This window comes from Brachycentrus maculatus, unplaced genomic scaffold, assembly GCF_059751285.1.
Source record: "Brachycentrus maculatus isolate JH-2025_06_01 unplaced genomic scaffold, ASM5975128v1 h1tg000086l, whole genome shotgun sequence".
Classification (NCBI taxonomy): Eukaryota; Metazoa; Arthropoda; class Insecta; order Trichoptera; family Brachycentridae; genus Brachycentrus; species Brachycentrus maculatus.
The window spans coordinates 1,075,383-1,101,363 of NW_028280840.1; the positions used below are offsets into that span (position 1 = coordinate 1,075,383).

General features: G+C 29.0%; 1 protein-coding gene across 1 annotated transcript in view; it reads left to right on the forward strand.

Moving 5' to 3' along the window:
* LOC148310859 (uncharacterized) overlaps nt 1–25,981 on the forward strand; it is a 339,367-nt gene that overhangs the window by 275,505 nt on the left and 37,881 nt on the right. The window contains exon 5 of the mRNA XM_088257619.1: nt 24,702–24,845. Within this exon, the coding sequence (XP_088113745.1) occupies nt 24,702–24,845 (144 nt within the window). The remainder of the gene's footprint in view (nt 1–24,701; nt 24,846–25,981) is intronic.

Sequence of the window (25,981 nt, forward strand, 5' to 3'; positions counted from 1 at the left end):
TCGCCTCTATTGGCGAAACCGTTAAGCTACCATGTTGAAGGTATCGAGATCGTTTGCCAGTAATATAAAAATAAATATTAGCGATTCTTCACTAATATTGATTTAATACTAGATACCCTGGACTGGTATCGGAAACGTATGGCTAATAACCTATCAAGCGTATATTTAACGATCAAGATAATACTGCTTCTATACTATGCAGTTTCCTATGCACCGTTGGGCGCGGAACAGGATTAGTAAGACAATCATCAAGAATCAACCGCTTTTTGCCTTTGTTTAATTACTAATATATCCGTCTTAGATTTTCACTTTTTACAAATCGGAGGTCTCATTCATATATACTTTGTTTAGGTTTGCGCCCACAACTCCACAAATTTAGTATTTCCAAGTTATATTAAATGTTTTTTATAACTGTTTCACAGTTGCCGTGTCTCAAATTTATTTTTCAGTCAATGCTGAAGTATTTGTAATGATACCATGTTCCTGAAAAGGCCTTTAGTGGTACGTTGAAGGACGCTTGTGAGTAATTCTTCAGTCTAGAGTCCTGTCACGTTCCGAAATGATATAAGGCACGGATCTGTATATATTTGTGCTCAGTATTATGAGTGAACAATAATTAAACGTTCTCCGGATGAACACTTACATTTAGTCGTGTCACATAAATTGTTTTATCTGTAAAGACATTTTAAACACGAGACATTATTTCACAGTAACCGTTTATACAAGCTGTGCTTAAAATGTTTATTAATTTCAAATTAGTATAATTCCTTAAATAAATTAAATATATTATAAATACAAATATATATATAAATATATATATATATATATATATATATATATATATATATATATATATATATATATATATATATATATATATATATATATATATATATATATATATATATATATATATATATATATATATATATATATATATATATATATATATATATATATATATATATATATATATATATATATATATATATATATATATATATATATATATATATATATATATTGGGTTGATGCAAAAGTAATGACCGTTTTTTATGATCCCAGGTAAAAAATTATTTTTTTCATAAATTATGTATAGTATCTTCTTTTTTTATGATTCCATTGTATAAAGGATGCTTTCCCTCTACTTTTTATTCAGTTTTGGCCTGGCCAGAGTACAGTAATAACCCCTTGTATTTTTTCAAAATGTCGTTCGATAAAGTGCATTTACGTCATTGTTTACTTTATGAATTCCGTAAAGACAATACCGCGAGTGTGGCAACCAAAAACATTTGTGAAGTGTACGGAGCAGATGTCATCAAAGTTCGACAGGTACGAAGATGGTTTGCAAAATTCCGATCTGGAGATTTTTCACTCATTGATAAACCACGTACCGGGCGGCCATTGAAGTCTGATGACGACGAATTAAAAGTCATAATTGACACCAATCCACGTCTAACCATCAGGGAGATTGTGTCAATGATGGGAGTCAACCAAACAATCGCATTAAGACATTTGAAGCGTATGGAAATGGTTTCGCGGTACGACGTTTGGATACCTCATCAATTGTCGGCTGCCAATTTATTGGATCGTGTTTCAACGCGCGTTGCTTTGAGTGCGAGACAAAAACATGAACCTTTTTTGCATCGTTTGGTGACGGGAAATGAGAAATGGGTCGTGTACAACAACGTGACAAGAAAAAGACATTGGACTATACCTGGACAAGCCCCATTAACAACTTCGAAGGCCGAAATCCATAAAAAAAAGTTATACATTGTGTTTGGTGGAATAATAAGGGTATTGTGTATTTTGAACTCTTGGAACACGATAAGACAAGTACAGCAGAACGATATTGTCAGCATTTATCCAAATTGAACATGGTCCTTCAAAAGGATAGACCAGAATTGGTAAACAGAAAAGGGGCAGTGTTTCATCACGACAACGCGCGACCACATGTGGCTATGATGACCCAACACAAGCTAAATGAGTTAAATTGGGATGTTATCAAGCATCCACTGTATTTTTCAGATCTTGATCTTTCTGAATTTTATTTATTCCGATCACTGCAAAAAAATTTAAATGATGAAAAAATTTATTCAAAAGAGCAGGTAAAAACATCCCTTACTTCATTTTTCGCATCAAAATCCACGGAATTTTATACTGCTGGTATTAATAAGTTGATAGAAAGATGGGAGAAGGTTTTAAGAACTGATGGAAATTATATAATTTATTAAATAAATAATACACAAGAATTTTTTTTTTTTTAAATATATGTAAAAAACGGTCAAAACTTTTGCATCAACCCAATATATATATATATATAAACATATGTTTGTCTATGATTTGTAGATTGCCATTGCTTTTGATAATTTGTTTAAGAAAATGTTAATTATATTAGTTATTTAATATTCCTTATATGGTATTAACAAAATATCTTGCCTTTAAATATAATTTTTGGTCGATTAGTAAAAGTGGAAATGGCATTTTACCTAATGCTGGCACGGATTCGTTTGTATTTAAAAAAATATGTATTGCTCATCTATTAGCTTAATTAAAAATAAATATTTTATTACGTTTTTTATGATAAATTTAATAATTATCCTTGCTTTATAATTACTTATGCTTTATTATTTTAAAGTGTTTTTTGACGCTTTTTTACAAATAATTTTTTCACCTCCGAGGTGATAAGCGCATTTAACTTCCCTACTAGAGGCCTCGGGTATCTAGAAAGGGGTCAAAATAAATATTGAAGAATTTTTACTTTTACATTTATTTGATATAACCCGAGAAATATGTTTTTATAACCTTACCTTCATGTTAGTAACGATTAAGATAACACTTATTCAATAAAATATAGTTCTCTCTATGCGTTATTGGAAAAAGTTAAGAGTAAGAAGAAGAAAAGGAGTATTTGAGTAGGTACATCATGAAAAGTTAAAAATAAAATATGTATACAATTTCAAAAGTTATTAAAAACAGTTAAGATGCTAGTCTAGACAGAGACTTAGTGTTAGAAGGTGATTCAAAATGTCAAGAAAAAATAATGGAATAAAAAAACTACTTTTGTTTCATATTATTATTATAATATATTTTTTTAAATTTACATTTAGTTTATTTAATCAATTTATTATTAAAAATTTATTTACCTCATTTTACAAATTTTGTTTTTTCCGCTACCCTTCTCTCGCTAAATGGTGTATAAAGTACTGCATATTTATGAAGCAGTTGATTGCATATTGCACATTGCATATTGATCAGCATACTCATATTTTAGTATACGATATTAAATAAATATTTTGTGAAAAACACTCAATTAATTTAGACCTTGGTAATCGAACCCGGGACTTCTAGCATGGCAGCCGAACGTGCTTCCCATATCACTTAGGAGGCAGAAAAATTAATTTTTTTGTTTGTATGCTTATTGAATTTGTGAATGTTAAGGTCTACAAAATTTTTATTTATCGAAAATTTTAAACACGAAGATGCGTCTATGTGAGCTTGTAAGAAGAGTGTTTAATACTTACGACGTGTCATTTATTATTACCGCTCTTAAATGTACTTATACGTATGGATAAACAATCAAAACCGTAGTACTCATTTTGTTGGACATTTTTTCTTTTCTTTCTTGAAAAAAAATGCTTAAAAAAATAACATTCAGAGAAACGGGGATGAGTCGGAACACCAATGATATCACCATAAATTTGAGATATTAATCATCCCCTAACTTTTATCATGCTTTTTTCAATTACTGCTGACCGCTTTATCGCAATTGTTTTTTCAATTTCAATATAAAATGAAACCGTTGCTAAAAATATTTATTAAGTTTAGATAAGTTTTTTGATGATTCCGTAGCTTTTGAAATTTTGGGTATTATATAAAACTCAAATGGTTCTGTTCACTATGTGGATGGCAGTGGAGTTTTTTTCAGCTGAAAAGAGATTTATTTCTAAATCAGCTCGTCCCTGAATTATGATGGCATATTTTATCTCAAGTTGGTTTGTTATTTGAAACAGAGGGAAATCTTTATCGACGCTTTTTCCAGTTGACAAAGCAATTTGGCGATAAGGTTATAAAAAGGCCGTATAATTTTTGTTTTAGCTTTGTACCACCTCGGTAAAACAATTACTTATCACGTAAAGATAACTTATTTATGTTCCTTCTATAAAACAAATACGTCATGTTGTATTTATGTCCGTGTATATGTGTGTATATATAATGTGTGTATATCTACATATAATATATATTAAATAAGAATTCACATTTTTTCAAAATCGTAAATCTCCTAAAAGTATTTTCCGATTGCTTTGAAATTTGGACACAGGGTTGCAAGCAAATACCCGCGTGTTTTTTATTGACCTATGAAATTTAAAAGTATTTCTTTTGAAAAACTCTTCTGAAGTGTAATGGCAGTGACATCTGTTGAACATAACAGCAATATACGGAGCAGAAACATGTAATAATTTATGCTTATGGTAAAAAGCGGGTACTTCAAAGGTGCTACAATATTATTGTAAAATAAATTTATTCGTTTGTGATTTCTCTTTTCTTTCTTTTCCTTTTACCAGAGTTACAACAACGCGTGGCTAGGTAGAGGTACTTTTAAATTTAAATCAAAACAAATTTATGATTCTACATTTTCGTACAGCTCTTTTGACCCGCGAAGGCATTGCCAAACTGTACTAAAAAACACAATGACGTATTTATACAAAAATTCTAAGGATAAATCCTATTTTTTCTGTTACATACGGGTTTTGAAACTGTTACTTTACACATCTTTGTAGCTCTGAAAAGCGTGGGAACATCATTCAGAGAGTGAAAATTTATTGCTTTGATCCCTAAATAGTTTTACTTTTTACTATTTTTTCACACAAAAAATAATGCTAGATGAGGGCCAAAACTAGAAAAATATTCACGTAAAGTGTTTTTTTTTCTTCTTTTTATATGCCTTATTGTCTTCAAAATGAAAAGCGCTTTTCCAATTTAAATATTATATCATTTTATAAAACTTAATCCTTGAAAAATAACCTTATGGATTTTCAGAAAAGTTTTGTGAAACGCAGTATTATTTTCAAGCATATTATTTTCATTTTTTTATCATGTGAAAAAGTTGGCATTTGAAATGCTTACAAAAAGCAATAGAAAACCGGTCATGCCACTCTCCCATCACTTCAAAATTTAATAAAGGCATCCTGTCCAATATTCTAACTGTAACTGATGAACCAATAACTGTTTTAACTGTTGGTTAATATCACATATTTTTTTATATTTATTAAAATACAAAACACGCTTCCATTATATGTGCAAAATTAATCACAATATTGGATTTAAGTATCAATATTTTTATATTAGCAGATCTAATGCCGGAGAGGAGTTTGACAGCTCTCAGACAGCCAATCGCCGTTTGCGGGAGACTGTAATCACAATTACCAATTTTCTACTGCTGTATCGGGTGACTGTTTTATGCTCATTAGATTATGATATTTAAGGTTTAAAGTGACATCCGTTAATTTTTTTAAAGCTTTATAATAAAAATTGGGACTATCTTATTCTTACCACTTTTAAGATAAATATTGATTTTTTATTGCGCATTATGAGTGTTTGATTTACATTTACTTTATATTTAAAAAAATATTAAGTGCATGTGAGAAATTAATTCATAAAAACATCATACAACATAATGTTGGATGCGAGTGTCACGATTAAAACGTTAGGTACGAAGGCTAAATACGCCTGCGTCACTTATTAACTTCCTCTCGATCGGCCCCGAATGTGTTAAATAACATGAAACCAATACATGTATGACGAAACCAATAGTTGTCCTTATCGACTTTGTCAAACGTCATCAATACGTTATAATAAATAATTTAAAAAAACGAATGTGATGTTTATAAAAAATAAAGCATTTTTTATAACAACATTTTGAGTGTATCCAAATACTTATTCACAAATCTGAATTATCTCCAATTATAGGAGTAATTTTTCATATTATTTTTTGACAGTTCCTGTCAAAAAATTGTCAATCATGGTTAGAATTGGCGAACGTTACACGTGTGTAAAGTGATCGCTTAAACCAGCATAGGCTGTCATTAGTTAAACCAACATAGGCTATCATAGGCGTCATAGGACGGTTGCAAAGCCCCGTAAATGCCCAGACTTCTACATTATTTTTCATCTATGTTGAGATGTCAAATAATATAAAACAATTAAAGTATTAAACCAAATTTATTGTGAGGGTTGTATTTTTTTCTCAAATAAAGAGGTTCGTTTTGAGAACGATTACAAATTGAAGGTAGCGAACGAATAACCGAGCAAAGTGATGAATGAAATATTGTAAAGGTTATAGTAAGATACCAGATAGCCAATATATCATCTCATTGTCCGCGAAAAAACATACACCGCAGCCACCGTCAACGCCGTCCTTCGGGGAAATGGCGTTATAAAATATTTTTCCAAAAAGCAAAACAGGGGAAGTGACACCCGTGGACCGCGGACGTAATTTATATTTATAGCGCGTGCCACCCTCCGGGCTCCACCCTTGGCCACTCTTCTCTTCACTTCTCGCCCCACAGCCGCTATAGCACCCCGGGGCCCGCTTACTCTAGGACTGAAACCTTTATAAGAAAATTCACGGATCTCACCTGGAGAGTTCTTGTTAGCCATTATTTTCCTCCACCCTAAATCTCGTCATCGGAGCATTATAACGGCTCCTTGGTAAATAAACTCGCGTAAAAAGTGTATCGTTAAAATGCCATACTTTATTTCAATCGTGGTTCCAAATATGATTGACATCAATCCTCGTTGTATTATTACTTGAAGCCGCAGTCGATTTCAAAAATATTGTATAATTTATATTTGAAGCACTCACTCTGGGATCTCCCATTTTTTAATTAAAATGTAACTTTGTTTTAAAATCACTATAAATATTTTATTATAACTTAATCATAATGTCTACCGGTTTCGAAGCTTACCGTTTCTTTATCAAGACTGATTAATCAATCTTGATAAAGATACGATTAGCTTCGATACCGGTAGGCATTATAATTAAGTTATAATAAAATATATATATTGATTTTAAAACAAGGTTACATTTTAATTATCTAAAATATTGGTTTAAATTTGTCGTGTTTTGTTTATATTTTATGATTTGAAAACAAACAAATGAATGGTTATCTTAAATCAAAAGATTCGTTACTCGATTTGAAAAAAATTGGTTTAAATTTGTGTCTACCGTGTTTTGTTTATTTATTATAATTTTATGATTTGAAAACAAACAAATAAATGGTAATCGTATTTCAAGCATGTATACATTTTTATAAAAAAAACAAAAGGTAGCGATGTTTTCATGCTTTCATTTTAATAAAACATATGCTTGTTCAAAACAAAATTACATTACAAAACAAAGTTTACATAAGGCAACAATCAAAAATGTAACATAGATTCTGTAGAATAATTCCAAATATCAAAAGTTGACGACAACAAAACAAACGAAAACAAAAAATTGAATATAAAAACGGAAAAATATGTGTACGAATAAAATAAAATAAAGTAAAAGTATTTATTGAAGTATTTTTTTAAATAACGAGTACAACATACATAATAAAAAGTCATTCCGAAAATTGATTTCAAAGTAAAAAAATATATTTGAAGAAGAATCGTTTCAATTATGTTTCATTCGCTTTCTACTCAAGGGACTCGTATACTTTAGTAGTAAATAAGTCACACAAGCCAGTACGACTACGAGTATGCAACCCCGAGTACCCTAGCCATTGCTGCAATTTTTTTCATCCATATAACATTATTTATTTATTTTTTCACATAGCAGTAATGTCCGTTACCACGAATTCCTTCACTTTTTTTACCTGTATTACATCAAATACATTTGTATATTCCATCTCTTATCCTAAAATTCAAGGTGCAGAATAATTGATGAATTTGCCTTTGTGTAATCAATGATCAACCTCGAAAGCATCTGTGTCTTCTTCTCTTCTTTTTCCATGTTCGCTCCCTAGGTGGAGCATATGACCAATACGAGCCGTCTCCAAGTCACTCTGTCACGCGCCATCTCCTTGGCTTCCTCCCAGGTCAGTCCGCGTTTCAAAGTTTCGCTGAGTATAGTCGGTGAATGGTCGTCAGCGGCCTTCCGCGGCGCCGGAATCCTCGGGGTCGGAAGAAGAGACATGAGGGGTTTATGCACTCAGGTGGCATTCTGTGGCACTGCAGGTGGCTTCACGGATGTGAGTCGTGGCACCTCACCGAAGCTCAAAGCAAGAAACTAGCAAGTTTTGAAAATAGGTGTCTGAGGCGAATACTGGGTATAAAGTGGTATGACTTCGTCAACTCAACAGCCCTATATATTTATAAATATGTACATACATATAATTAAATATATATAAATATATATAATATATATATATATATATATATATATATATATATATATATATATATATATATATATATATATATATATATATATATATATTTATATATATATATATATATATATATATATATATATATAATATATATATATATATATATATATATATATATATATATATATATATATATATATATATATATATATATATATATATATATATTATATATATATATATATATATATATATATTATATATATATATATATATATATATATATATATATATATATATATATATATATATATATATATATATATTATATATATATATATATATATATATATATATATATATATATATATATATATATATATATATATATATATATATATATATATATATATATATATATATATATATATATATATATATTTATATAAATATATATATATATATATATATATATATATATATATATATATATATATATATATATATAAATATATGTTTATATATAAATAAATATATATATATTTTTATATATATATGTATAAATATATATATATATATACATATATATATATATATATATATATATTTTTATATTTATATATATATATATATATATATATATATATATATATATATATATATATATATATATATATATATATATATATATATATATATATATTTATATATATATATATATATGTATATATGTATTTATACATATATACGTACATAAATTCAATTTGGGATTGTTCTGTTTGAATACTCATATTTAATGCAAAGCCTTTGAAATTTATACCTCTGCATATAGGCGTTTAAATCAAGACTTCTTTCACAAAAGATTATTTCCACACATTCGAAATTGAAATTAAGATTGAATAATTAAGTATCGTTAATCAGGACTACTTCTTAAAAATGTATATTCTTAAGTCGTTAACATTCATTTACCCTCGTTTAAGATATTTTAGGATAATCTAAATGAAAGGTCAAAAGCGAAAAGGGACGGAGAATATTATTTGTTGGTGAGAAATCTGCCGTATCAACACGGACCTTTTTCGAGAAAGGTAAAAGCATTCATAATTAATATTTGCAAAGGTAAACTGAGGAAAATTAATTTTAATAGTTTGCTCAAGCTTTGAAAACAAAGATTTGAGGTGAAAAGGAAATGGGGCAAGCACGCGTTACTGCTCCGGACTACAGAGTAAAATTGTATTTCTGTAAATATCTTTTGTATTTTTAACCCGCTTTATTTCATTTTCGGTACTCACAGTCAGGATGGGGTGGTTTGAGTATATATATTTATTTATTTTTTAAACAGGAAAACCCTAACTGTGTTGTTATATATTATGAATATGAAGTTATATAAATATGAATATAAAAAACAACAAATTATGAGGAAATTATATTAAAAACAGTCGTTTTATTATTAAAAGAGAAAGCGGTTATTGCAAAAAATACTCGTAGTACTAATAGTATGAATAAAATACGTATTAAATTATTGACATTAAATCGGTTTTTGAAAGGGATTAATGTAGAACTGAGTGTAAAATAGTAGCTAATGGGTAAACTTAAGAACAGGTCGATGGTTTCGGATATTTGGGAAATGTTTTTTGGGGATGGAAAGGTTGATAAGAGATGAAAAAGAGAGTAAAAACAGGGAACAGAGTGAATAGTTTTCAGAAATCATCAATATCAATTAAAAGCCTATCACTGAAAGATAAACTGGCAGTACACACAGGAGTCCTAGTTATAACACTTACACAAGTATGGAAGTGAAACATTATGAAATCTAAAAAAAGGAGGAAAGTTGACTGCATGCGATCAAAATACGATCTCTCAGACAAATGTGTGGTAAACTTATGTATGATAGATGATCTAACAATGATATAAGGAATGAATGCAAGGCTGAACATTATCGATAAAATAAAAATAAAATTATTCACATGGTTTGGACATGTCAATCAAATGAGTGAAGAAACAACTTTAAAAAAATAATTTTGCAAGTTAAGTTGAAAATGGAAGCATAGAAAAACCGGAGAAAACTTGGCATGATCAAATGTTTCAAAAACTTGAAAGTGGCCAGGTCAGGAGTTGAAATAATGAGAGGATTTGATGAGGAAATCCATGTACGAGGATGTGGAAGGGGTGAAAAGACATATGAACGTGATGGTTACTTTGTGTTTTTTTCATTCGGGTCGTAACAGTTAATACTTTCATTTTTCACGTAATGAATTTCTAATGAACCCTTTTTTAGAGGAATGTATGTAAGTAGGCGTTCGGATTTTGTAATGGGTTCATATTAACAACATTATTATGTTACACTTGTTGCCTTATCTAATGATCGACCCTTGACATCTTATACTTAGCCTCGTCACAAAACTGGAGAACATGTCTCATATTTTCCTTGCTGGAAAATTTTCGTGTAAAGTAAATACTGAAGATCTGAGGGCGGACCCTTCAGCGGAGAGGTAAGCCTCTCGTGACGTCACTTCAAATATAATCTTGGGCTCGAGCGTGACTTGGCAACGATACCCGCTACTTAACTCAGGTGTTCTTTTTACCATATACAAAATTTAAAAACAAAGTTTTAATGTCCTATAGCATGTTGAAAAACATTCGTTCACATTACACTTTTAAGGAGAAAAAAAGTGCGGCATCTATGCCTTCGACTTGGTAATTTTGTCGGTAAAACACAAAGTTTTTGATATATGATTAAGAAAGAAACTGAATGTGTGTTAATATTGAAACTTATTGTACTTTAAGGCGTAAGTGAGTTTTTATCGTTGTTTTTCTACGTATTTTTTATAAATTATGGAAACAAGATGTTTTATTTTAATAAACGAACGAAGTTTTTTTTCGTAGTATTTTTTCACAAACTGAAAATCATGTTATTTTATTTAAGTGCGCAAGTAACAACAAACTTCTTACTCAAAACTAAATAATTAGTTTAAAAATTGGAATGGATCAAGATTTTTTTCAAACATCTTTTTCGAATGAAAAATGATGAAGAATCATGTTACATTGAAATGATTTTTTTTTTAAATTACCAAGTGACTCTGAAATCTAGCTACGGCTTATGAACACTGCTTATTTTGGCCCTACTTAGGCTTCAACTTTTTAAATTTTACAGCCTCGTGAGTGGATTTACTCTTTATGTTTATAGTTACCATAATTTCTTGAAATATATGAGTGAAAATTCTTGGCAAAAACACTCTCCACATTGTAATAAATAAATTTCCAATATAAATATTGGATTTAAAATAACAAGAAATCCTACTTTATTTGGATCCCAATTCGGTAGTTTTAACGTTATCTGCATATCTACTTACATATATGGTTAATATCGATTAAATCATTGTCAAACTTCGACTAGCTATAAAAATATGGCTGAAACTACTTTTTTTGGTATTTAATCAATAAAAAAATAGGCAACTTGTTGAAACTCAAACTGGACTTGAAATGCTGATATATAGCAAAATAAGTAATGGAATATGCATGTTACGTACCACATACTACAGTAAAAGTATGCAAATAAATTCCAATTTACCTTCTCTTTTTTATAACTTATTTGATACAAAATTAAATAATAAATATACTCACTCAATATATTTGTGGTTAAACATTTTTCACGATCGTGAACTCATTTCATAAAATGGTAACTATTAATCTAACTATTTTTATAAAATAAAAATATTTAATGAAAAAGCTACCTGTATGCATTGCAGTCTTGGTGACCTCCCTCGTGATCTCATAAATATACGTGTAGGTGTAATAAAAAAGGTCCAAAGGTCTTGACCCAGTATTTCTTTACGTATATTAATACAAAAAAATGTATGGACACGACATACATAAGGTATTACAGCGTGAGACGTCATTTAAATTTAATTTCAATTTTAATATCACGAGGATCATAAGTAAATTTTTAATATTAAAGAATCTCTAAATGGAACGATTTTCCTAATTATTTAGTCTTTTTTTCTCGCTATGAAGACGTCTTAAAATACATAAAATAAATATTCATAATACCATTCTTTAGTATCAGTGATTTTTATAATGTCACAAAAAACATCAAATCCATTTCTCGATTCATTGACAAAATTCTGCAAAAACGGAAAAGCCAACGTTTTTTGAAAGCTGTTTACCAGATGTTGTGAAAATATTTTTCTGTAAAAAAATACGCATCACAAGAGACAGCTTGCTTTACAATTTATGTGATGTACATATTTTGAAATATTTATTTTATTCGTAAAATTTGTGAATTCATTTTATGTCGTAAATTTATCGAAAAGCATTGAACCATATTTAAAAAAAATACAACACCCAAATAATTGAAACCGAGAATTTGTTCCTGCGTGATCTTTCAAAAATTGTATGGAATACTGACATTTATTTTGACATTTGAAAATTCACGCTTACATTTGATTACAAAATTGAATTCTGTCTGAAATAAACATTCACGGTTTCCGGGAAAAAACGTTTTTTTCGAAATTTTTGTTTTAAGGTACAGTTATATCCAAATGTTTAACTTATATGTACAAAAATCTGAAGTGTAATGCTAATCTTATTAATTTTTGTCTTCATATTATAAAATTAGTAATTAATTTGTTGCCCCGTTAATTTAATATGAAGTAATTTGCACCATTTGAGTGTGGATAGGGATAAGTCATCAGGGAAGAAAAAATCGATTTTGTTTTGACGATGAAAATAGTTTTGTAATTTTCATTCTTGTTTTGTTGAAAGCAAAACAAACATGTGAAAAATCGTATTTTCTTTTGAATACACGCCTAGCAAATTGTAATTTATGTGATTTAAAAAATATTTTTGTCATTTCAATTACGAGTGAAATTGTTAAAGGATATTTGCCTACAAAACTAAAAAGCTTTCTTTTTAAAATATCACTTAAGTTTTTGAATATTACTTTTTCAACTGAAAAAAGAGAAACATTTCAGTGTGACATTTTATCCACCGCACCCACCAGCGCGTGAGTTTTCTTGTCTTCAACAAACTTTAGTAATCAAATTCTTTCCAAAATACAAAGTTGCTTCTCACATAGGAATTCAAAAAGAATAAAAGAGAACGTAAAATACATCTTGCTAAAAATAATGTCATAGAAAGTGAAATTGTCAATTGAGAGGTAAAATTTATAATATGATAACTGCGTGAATAAGTCCATTTGAATTTGAACCCTCCTTCCAAAATACTGATTTATTTTATAGTCTCTATCTAAATATTGTCATAGACTCAATAATTAGTTTTTTTTTTTGAATATATGAATAATTTGCAATCTTTTTTAATCGATTTTATTATAACACTATGGTTTTACTAGCAAGATTTTTGTAATTTTTTAATTATCATTATGTGGATTTGGAATAATAACTAGAATACTTTTTAGTTTTTTCTACATATATTATTAATTGTTATAATTTTGTTGAGGTTCCATAAATTAAAAAAAGGTTCATTAATTGCTTGACGAAATGTATTTTCAATGTCAAAAATATGTAGGTAATTATATAATACATTTTTTTTGTCTTCCTCGTCCATTTTAAAAAATACACATATTGTTGACCTTCACTAATTATGACTAAACAGATAAGTGTAAATAATTTAACAATTACTCCTTATATATTATTCAATTCGGTTATCAGTGGGGAAAATCCCGAGATTTAAGTTCTCTGTATCAATTAAATCACATGGATACACGAAATAACCCGTATTCCTGGGTTTGTTCCCCATTTTTCCTTCCTTATGATCAAAGCATTAGGTTTTTTCTACTGTATTGGTCTCGTCTAATCTCCCAAAGGATTACCTTTGAGAATGTGTAATGAAAGGACGTCGATTTTATACGTACGTGGTAGTAGTAGAGAATAACGTAAATATGTGTTTACATTATTCATGAACAATGATTTGCTATTGTTTGGGATTGACATTAATATTTAAAAGAATCGAATTATGTATGCAGTATGTATCGATCTTTTTCTAGTTTTAAGAAGTTAAGTGAAATCCAGACGACTCTTCTTTCCCGGCAAATATATATATTTTTACACATATACACATTTGTTTTTTAAATTTATTTAAATAATACCCTTTTATAAAAAAAAAACAATTACTTTATCTTAAATACCAGAGTATTATACTAAGATTCGATAGTATCATGTACCTTCTATAATAAAAATAAACACTCAAGTTCATTTCATAAGATCTTGTAATACTTCAAAAACCTTTAAGCCTTGAAAAAGAACAAAGATGTTTCTTTTTAATCTTCTGGTGTAAAAAAGTTTTCTGAATTTTACGAAAGGCGTGCTGAAATATTTTTTGTAGAATCAATTAAAATCAAAAAGTTTCTTGTGCTGGCAAATTCGTCGTCTTAGGGTAAATATTAAATTCATTGCGATAGTTAGGTAAATATAATTATAAGTTTAGAGTTATCCTAATTAAATTTACACTTTCGTTAATTAGAAAAGTTTTAGAAAATTAATGGGACCAACAATTGAGAACTAAATTACGAAGCTATTTTTCCATATTCTGAATTATACCGAATTTTACGACAATTTATGGTTTTTATTAACTTTAGTAACGCTGAAGATTTTGCTTAGGTATTCTAAGAAATATTCTCAAGCTAATGAACAAACTTTGTTTATACTTAAGTCTTAAAGTTATTACGATAGTATGCAAATATAATAATAATACTTAGTTTTTCACCCCTAGTTTTTTTGGCTGGGAACAGATCGAAAACTTATTCAATAATTTAATTTTTGTTCCAAGTCGATATCCATGTTAATTTTTTTAAATGGAGAAAGGAAAAAACTAATACGTTGAGCAATATATATATATATATATATATATATATATATATATATATATATATATATATATATATATATATATATATATATATATATATATATATATATATATATATATATATATATATGTATATTTATATAAATTTATATATAAACATATTTATTCATCAAATTCAGTTAAAATTAGATTGAGTGTTGAGATGTCAAAAAAAATGTAAACGTAACTCCCAAGTCGATTAGATTAATTTCTCATTAAATATTACAAACTGTATTGAATATTATTCAAATCAGATATTGAAATCTAAGAGAGGAGTAAATTGTCTTTTCAACGAAGATACAAAGCTTATATCGTTTTTTATATGACCCCACATGTGCAATCTTCAGAATAGAATATTTTGTAAAAGTGTCCTGAGAAAACCCCGAACCAAAAATTGTTTTACAAAGTATCTTCGCGTCACAACGGAGAATATTATGCAAATTCTTTTGATATTGGTAAAGTTGCCTCGGGTGACTGTTCACTATAAAAAGCTCCCACCATTTCAGATTAGGTCGTGTTCATCGTCGGGAGGATAGAGCCATTTTGTCGTGTGGGATGACGAGGAATAAAAGGATAAAAAATAAAGTTTCGGTCGACCTAGGAATACGGTCTGCCAATATGAAATGCTAAAAGGTCAAAAGTTGGTCAAACAACAATCGCACTTCAAATCACGTTCTTAACAATTTTGTGAAAGAGAACTTGTGGAATACAACACGACAACGCGCGCCGTAATGGATTTTTAAATTGGAAAAGTATAAGATTTAATGGAGTTTCTCGAAAAGATTCCAAGTTGTACCTAATAAGTACACAAAGGGTATCTTTCTTCTTTGCATACCATAGATATTCTCAATAATTTACGGCAATTACTTTACAATAACTACGTCAATAACTTTTATTGACTTGAATATAAATATAAATATTTCCATAAAAAAAACTTTTGAAACGTACTTCAACACTTCAAAGGGGTGGTATTCACAAATCAAAATCGAATATACGTATAATACATCAATTTTTTATTTAAAAAATAAAATTTTAGGAAAAAAATTTTTTTCGTAGCTTATAAAACAAATCGTAGTCGTACAGGAGAAAGTGACCAACTGACAAAAAGTAAATTTTTCAGGAGGGCCATTTAACCGTTTTTACACTTTTGTCATCAATTAAAAACAAAGAATTAATGTATTCACGATTGTGAATACATTATTTCTTTGTTTTTATTGATGAAATAAACATCATTGCAGTTAGTCATTTTTAACAAGTCAATTTATTTACTTCCAAGTTTAAAATCGCTTTGGGATTTTTTTCAGGGCAATATTAAGCCAGTAAGATGTCAAATAGTCAATAATCACGTTTTTGTAAAAACTGCACTTGGTCACTTTCTCCTGTATGACTACGAAATATGTAATTATTATAGTTCATCGAAGTAATAAAACAACCAAATTTCAGTCGCTTTATCATGTTCAGTTAATCAGTCTAACAATCATGTATGTTTTAATCCTTGTACAAAGCTAAAACAACTTTTTAATTTCCGTGATGAAATACCGCATATTTTCTAGAGTACCTATATGCGTACCATATAATTATTTTAAAAGCTTTCCCCGACCACGTGTTACCGAGATATAGAAATCCTGAAATGTTTTCTCAAAGTTGTAATTAGGAAACGGAACAGAGCAGAACGTAAAATACCCAGACTGCCGAAAGCGGTTGAGTGACAGATGAACTTTAATTTGTCATTGATGGAATCAGACAGGAAAAACATTATTTCTTCAATTTAATTTGAGTCTAAGTGAGATCGATCGTGATACTGTAGGGAAAATTACCTAATGATTTATATATATATATATATATATATATATATATATATATATATATATATATATATATATATATATATATATATATATATATATATATATATATATATATATATATATATATATATATATATATATATATATATATATATATATATATATATATATATATATATATATATATATATAATATATATATATATATATACTACTACTACCGTAACGCCGTTTCTCGCAGGGGTAGGCAGAGAGGATGGAACGCCACACTCTCCTGTCCTAACATACACCCCTCGTCTCATTCACGTCCATACATCTAGTCATACATGCCCTCCGATCATGCAGACTTTTAACACCGCCAGATTTTAGGTTCTGATTTATCTGATCGTGCCAACTCTTTTTCGGTCGTCCTCGTTCTGTTTTCCCTCTCACATTCGTCACGTATATTTTCTTTGTCATTCTCTCATTATCCATTCGCTCTATATGTCCATACCACCGTAAAGAACTCTTCCTTATCTTTTCAATAATTCCTCGTTCAGCCTTACATTCCTTTCCTATATCTTCTTTTTTAATTCTGTCATACAATGATTGTATATATATTTATATATAAATTTAAACATATTTATTTTTTAACCCTTATCCACACGCGATGGTACATAGGGCACTGTATCATATAACTGCAGTATTATCTTGATCGTTAACACATGAAAGAAAAGTGATCAGACCTCCGCTTCAAGTACCAGTTCAGAGTACAATTGAATAAATATCAGAGTAAGAAAATCACTTATATTTATTTGTTCCCCTCTGGGAATCGAGCATGAGACCTCCAGTGCGGTAGTCCTACATGCTGACCATTACGCTTTACACACATATAAATAATGTGTGCATATTCATTTTTAGTTAATTAACAGGGGTCATATTTTCAGATTGCTACATCACCCGAAGAAAAACTCACTTTATTAATTTGCGTCATAATGACATGTCATTAGTCTGTAGGCTCTGTCGTGCTAGTATGTATTTACACATACAATATTTAATCCCAAAACTTTATTTCACGTATCCTTAGAAAATGTTTAAGAAGTTTTATACCTTACAAAGTTTTTGAAAATGGATATCCGTAAAATTATCATATTCGATATCGGTTGAACATTTTCTCTATGTATAATGATGTTGACTTCACAAAGTTCGTCCACACGATGCGTGGGGGAACTATTTAAGTTGAGAAAGACCCTTCAATTTTGAACCACCCTACCCTTCTACTAAGCTTTGCTGGTAATTTTTTTTCAGATATCGTTAGAAAGATCAAGTTATTAAAGTTTTTAATTAATATTATATGTAAGACATCAATAACTTTTTTTCTCCTTTAATGGTTTATGGAAATCATTTTAGCCTATCAACAATTTGAAATATAATATTTACTTAAAATGAAAACCTTTTTATTCTGTATTAAAAATAATTAAAGTGAAAGCATTTTTTTTCTTTTTCTAGATATACGGTGTAAAAACATATTTTCCAGTTAGATATCATATTTATGCTGTTAGAAACGTCGCGCTTCAGTCTGGCGGTTTTAAAATACATCCTTTCATTTAATCGTTATTTTTTATTGTTATTTCTAAACTTTTTGAACCTAAAGAACTCGTCACAATAGGAATGTATAAGTTACACAGGCAACTTTGAGTGTGGGTACAAAACCCCGAGTATCCCTAGCTATTACCTCTATTCCTATTTTCCTACTTACTCACTTCTATAGTACTTCTATAGTACTCACGTCCTTCACCCTGAGCTATCACTTACATCAACTAATCATCTCATCAAATATTTTTAAGTTTTCTTCTAGATGCGGAGCGTAGGATTGATCACCTTGACCTTATAAACTTAATGATAAAGTCAACAGGGCTTCAATTCAATATGGTGAATTTACAAACATGAAAGAAAAATTGAACCACTCATAGAAATGCAAAAGCTACATAATTCCTGCACGAACGTAGAAATATGTTATTTTCAATTTTAGTTTAGCTTAGTAAATATCAATATTTCTTTTAATTTATTGTGAAACGTGTTTCGGTGCATTCTGCGTAATTTTTAACACCGTATACACACAACCTTTTGTCTATGTTTCCACTGACACATATATATTTTTTTATTAAAAATAAGAAAAAGCTCCTACCTTCTATTCATTCTTCAACGTCCTTGGGAAATTACTCTGAAATTCAGACTTCGCTTCACATATGGTGTTTAAAAATGATGCGGAATGCATCAAAACACGTGTTTAAACAGATTTTTAGAAATTGTAGTACGTATGTACCAAGTAAAACTAAAATTATAAATGGGTAGATATTACAACAAAGTAACTGTTGAATCAATTAATGAAATTAAAAACAATTTGCTAAGAGCACTATGAATAAAAATATACAATTGGAGATTGATACGAAAAATTATACCATCGTTAATTACTTAATACCAAGTCTGTTTTCTCACTGTTTACTCGACTCACTTTGTACAGTGTTGTCTAATCATAAAAGAGTATATTCTTAGAAGCCTAGGGGTTTGTTGACATACCCCGTGGGCATTTTTTCTAGTTCTCAGTCCTTAGGATCACCGTAGCATGTTACGCACCATAAACATCTCCCAACTCCGATCGGATATCCCCCGCCTCCTTGAATACGTTCTCTCCCCACGTTCACTCGCCTCTCCTCTCCTAGTCAGTTGTGATATAGTCTCTGCCATACACACCCCTAGAACTTTATCACCCCGAACGACAACTATCGGAGATCGCCGTAACACTCTTGGTAATCACGTTTTTGAACATTCAGCAATGGAAATGTTTTCCAAAGCGATCATTAGGGGGAGGAAACGTATTGTTTTATTCTGGTTCTATTGTTATTTACCGCCTATTTACTATATGTATATGAGATCTAATGTTTAAACATAAAACCCTTCTTATTTGTTCCTTGGCTATTATAGTCTAGTATTTAGATAAAAATAAGCATGTACAAAGATAAGTAACTAAGAAAAATCACAGTATTTCTATATTTACATGTGTGCAAAAGTACTAATGTATGTATGATTTGTGTAAGAAGTCAATAAAATGTACGTAAAATATCAATTCAATATTTTTCATCTAAAAAAACATACTGTACACATAAAAATATATAAATAACATTCCCAATGTACAAACTAATTCGATAATTTACATACAGTGTTCCATTTTTACTTACTTATTATACTACTCAAATATATAACATATTAACATATCGCTCACTCCTTTCGACAATGTCATTTATCAAAAAAAATATTTTTCAGGAGATCGTTTTTAAAGTTAAAAATATATTGAAATGTATTAAAAATAAATATCAAGGCACTTATTGAACTTTTTACTGGGCGACAGACCTTTTAAAGTAAAACCTGAATGTTTTTTTTCCATTTGAAAAGTATTTAGTATATTTAAAGATATAATTAAACAAACCCTGTTCTTCAAAATGCAAAAACAACACTTTTTGCCCTGTAGCAGGTGAATATTAAGTTAAAAATATGCTTTTGCTGGGTTATAGTATATTTTCTGGGCATTCCGAGAACATGCACAACTGAAAATAGACTTTTGATTTATGACGTTGTTGAAAGGAGTGAGCGATATATAATTTAATTTTAAAAAAATCTATTTAAATAATCATATTATTGCAGAAACTTAAAAAAATATATTGAAAAATAAAAGGTTGCAATATTGCATAGTATGAAATGGAAAACAAAAAAATATGTTTGGTACTATTATTAAAAATTCGGATTAATAACGTAGTGTTATCATAATATTGATATTTCACAAATGCATTAAATAAAAAGCAGTAAGGCATGGTACATGTAAATTAAATAACATTTCTTGATCCTCCTGCTAAAATAAAGTTTTACAGCTTCTTCGTTTTTACACCTTGTATGGATTAAGCTGTGGAACTCGTAAAACACAAAACTCATAAAATGATAAAATATTATGGCATTTGAAATTACTCTCCAAATATGCTTCTCGGTTGCAACCTGTCGCCACAACATCTAGTTGAAAGTCAGAGTCTTAAATGTGGGATTACACGGGTACATATATATTTCAGGAAATGACAAATTTATTTATGATTATTAAACTAAGGGTGAATAAACCAAACGAAAATGACAAGAGTAGCTTATAATTCATGTTTTATCATTTCTTTTTGGTAGATTGGATTAAAATCATTATAATTATTTACATAGATTGAACTCGCACATATTAACGGTTTCCAAGTCACACACGCTAATACAAGTACGGTTTTGCAACGTGTGTTCTAATATTTGCTATTGTTGGCACTGCATTGTATAGAAGCAGTGTTAACTTGATCGTTTAATACATGAAGGAAAATTTACAGTCAGCCCTGCACTTTAAGAAGTCCAGGGTTATATGAAATAAATATAAGAGTGTAAAATAACTTAACTTTTGACCCTCCTAGAAATCACACTCGGGACCTCTAGCGTAGTAGCTGAACGTGCTTACCGCTTAAATTTGGCGAGTCCATTTTTAGTTAAAAATAAAAAAGAATTAAATTTTAAAATGCAACCCTAATCCAAGAATCTGTATTGTTGGACTGATTATCTTGTTTCGATGTAATACGCTGGCTTGTAAAATTACAAAAAAATAGTTTTTAAAATGAAAATTTAAATGCATTTAAATGTTTTCTGCTTAAATTATCTTTGTTTAAAATAATTGGTACTTTCATAGTTATGGGTCAATGATCACTTAATTTTCGCTGGCTTCACGGTAATAAAGTGGTAATAAAATTATTTCAAAGTTAAACTGTGTGCTTCAAAGGAATTAGTTCGTGTCTAACGCTTTCAAAACTCCACAAAGGACATACCATGCACCTATGAGCGTAGTAGGTACACGACATGTCGAGGAAAATGCAGTGATGGAAATTTAATGGGAGAAAGGAGGGGTGTGCTTTTAACGACTTTGAGTTTAGCATTGGGATTAATATAAGTCAAATTAATGAAATCATTAAAATAATGAAGCTCTACGAAAAAAAATATAAAACCATCTCAAAACCTTTTGAGGTGGTTTTATATTTCAGAAAATATCTGTTTTTTGTTGTTATTGTAAAAACGAGAAAATATTTCACACATGAAAATTTGTATCACTTGCTTTGTATTTTTTTTTGGTTCATGACTGTAATTTAAATAAATTTTTATTGGTTAGCATTTTTTAACATTAACATTTTGTTTTAAATTAAAATAATAATGAAGACCGAATTAAAAACAAAACAATTTTATCGTTAATAAAAATTTATACAAAAATGGGATCACAGTATCTGTATGTCATCATAAATTAAAGAAGTCTAATTACTTCAATCTCAACAAACAAAGCGTTTTAAATGAAAAACAAATATTGCTTACTTGAAGGTTTTGTTTCTTGTACAGTATACTCAGGTCGTTGTACCAGATGGTTTAATGTACCGGGGCGTATTTTGTAGAAGAAACTTCCTTATAATTATACTGAAGCGCTTTAGATATTGCCTCTTTAAGGTCTCCTATGTAGAGAATTAAACTGTCGCAGATAGAATTTTTGCTTTAAAAATACAAATCTGCTTACGAGAATAAAACTACAATGAAAGGGATTAAAGTCAAGCTAGAAAGAATTTAAATTAGCATTCAATTTATGTACTTGATCCTAAAATGTTAACGAAAATAAATAAAACAAATTAGAACTTTTATTTCATTTTCAGTTATAAAATGGAATATTTCAATTTGAAGCATTACGAAATTCAAATGCTCTTTCTATTATTATGTATAAGTTAATCGAATTTTGACGAATCTAGAAATACATGGGTATTTCTACTTTGAAGTTTCGAAGATAAAACGGGAAATCGCAAATAATTAATTGGCTTTTAGTTACAGGGAAGGGAAGCTATTTATCCTAAAATTGCTTTATATAATCACATTCAAATAATTGTTGTGGAATTTCAAAGGAACTTCAACAGTTCTGAGAACTTGATGTTATTTGGAGCAACAAGGTTAACATTTTTAAGAGAAGTATTGTTTAGTTAAATTTATTTTCATTCTGGAATAGCTTGTAATTTTTTTTTCAAACACAAACTTCCATCTTTACTTAATTATTATACATATTTGAAATCTAACTTAATTTACACAGGTTCCTATGATTCATAAACAAAAAATATATATATTAAGATTAGGACACAGTGTTAAATCTTGAAACATATTTACAAAATAAGCGAATATAATAATGTATCAAGAGTTTCATTTGAAATAAGAGCCCCAAGTGCTACCAACAGAAAATTTCTATTTTTAAAAAGAGAAAAGGAGTCGTTGTTTACAAAAACATCATAGTTAATGAGGTTGTGAATTTAGCATGAAAGCCTTCCTTTCTCTCTTATTTATGCGTTTGTACTCTAAGAGTTGAGCTTTTGATCTGCTTCTTCTATTTGTGCATTTGCGTTTTTTTAAGTAAGTGAATTGCCGGACTGCTCATATGGTGCATTTTCAGTTTTTTACCACGAATATTCTGGTAACAAATAAAATAAATTAAAGCTTTTATAGGATCAACAAAGCTTACATATGAATTATATTTCAAAAGTGTTTCAGAAGATCAAATGTAGTTCTTTAATATAAATAAATATACATGTTTGTTTAGAAGTGGCAAAACTATTTACATATTTATACTTATTTATTGGTTTCCTTAATAAGAAAGTGTTAACTCACATAATGTGTATATTTTTTATTATAAATCCACAAGTGCTAGGTGAATGTCTCCTAATTGTTATTCACGATTTAATCTACCCATCGCAATAGTCCAGTTCTTGGTTGTCACTTCTCGGAAACTTTTCATTTTAAACTGCTATTCCTCGTCTGGCTATTTCCTTTGAATAACTATATGTACTATGGCGACAACTTTTATTATTCTATAAACCTCCAAACGTATGATTTGGTTACGTGTAGATATGTAAATATTTTTCATTGTTTTATGAGCTTCTTGTAGTTGCTTAATAGTTTCCTTGATGAGAACCATGTGTTTTATCCATATCCCATAAATATAGATACATTGATTGTAAAAACATTAAATTATCAATCGTTAACTCTTTAGACAGTTTTTTGAAAACTTCCACCCAAGAATTAAAAATATTTAATTATATATTTAAATTAAAATGCACGTTTTGTACGGCATATGGGTAATTTTTTGTATGTTGGATGACCTTAAATATTCCTAACTAGATCTTAAATAAATCTCAAGTGTACCTTTTTTCGGTAAAAATGTGTAAAAATTTTATGGTAATACTGTCTTTTTAAGACGTTAGACAAGAGTAACTTTCTACAGAATAGACATTTTACCTTTATGATCAAGAATGACGGTTTTGGGGATTATAAAAAATGGTTTCATTGTATCATATGACAACTGTTTCTTATTTTAAAACTGATTAAATCACAAAAATCGAAAAAAAGAGTTATTGATGCCAACTTTACAAAAAAAGTTTTTTTTATAGAAGTTTTATTAACTTTGTTTTATCAATTCAGAAAAAAGACCTCATAAAGGTCTGCAAGACCCTTGTGGCATAGTTTAGTCTTTAAAAAAAACAAATTGATTGTTGTGGCTCTAAAACTATTTTATTCATGATAAATTTATTCTTTTCAGGTGAAAATGTGTCTCTTCCTTGCTTGGTGTATGTCCATGGGGAGTCCTACGAGTGGAATTCAGGAAACCCATACGATGGAACTGTCCTGGCATCTCAAGGTCAACTCATTGTCGTCACCATCAACTTTAGACTTGGTATTTTAGGTGAGTGCAACAGCTCCTTTTTTTACAACTTTGTAATAAATAAATTCGATTTCGTTCTTTGTGGAGTTAATAATGTGACAGGTGTAATTAATGTTTCATAATAATAATCACACAATCGATGAATTTTATACAACAGGGGCGTGCGTTTCATATGGACAAAAAAGCGGTGCCTATCCTAACTTACCCGCGTGACATATAAGAACGCAACCAGTACCTACCCTACCTTACTAAGTAGTACCTAGCTTACCTTACTCTCTACCTCTACTGCCTAACCTAGTAAGAAGAACCTAGCTTTCCTTACTATCTTTCAATTCAATTCAAATTATTCAGTGAAAAATAACAATACATAAATACATTACAATCTAAAATTTAAGGAGTATATATTAAGAGAAAAATTATATATTTATATATATATATATATATATATATATATATATATATTATATAATATGTTTTAAATGAAGTCATGGTGTGTAAACTTTAGTCAATTTAAGAGTAAATTTTCTGTACACGATTTAATCATTTCATTTACCACAAAGTGATTTGGCAATCGCTTTGTGGTAATATTTACGCATTTCAAATTTACATTTTACTTTGTAAATACCATTTTTTCTTAAAGTCTGTATTAACACGTGTTTCAATACAACACTATTTTTAAACCCCGCAACACGTGTCACGATAGATTTTAGTGAATTGTGAGAAGTACCGTATAAAATTTAAATTTATAAAATCTTTCAATCGTTTTAATTTTGAGACTACGTACTCAGAAATATTCAGTAACATTCCTTATAAAATATGTCTTTGATAAAATTTAAAGCCTCTCGAGATTACTTTTTTACGAGATTATTTTTTACGATCGTTTTGAATTTAAATTACCAAATTCTTGTATATAAGATTTTATTATTAAGATTTTATTTTAAAATTATAAAACGCAATGTAGTAACAGAAAATATTTCACGTAGATAAATAGCACAAAACAAAAACATTTATCTCTTCAATTGATTAAAACAACTTGATTTAATACACCTCTCTTTATTTCGTGATGTTTATTTTATAGTTGTACTTTTTTATTTGTTACAATTTGGTCCATTTCACTTGACAACCCTTCTTGGACCCAATGGCTGAAAAACAAAGAT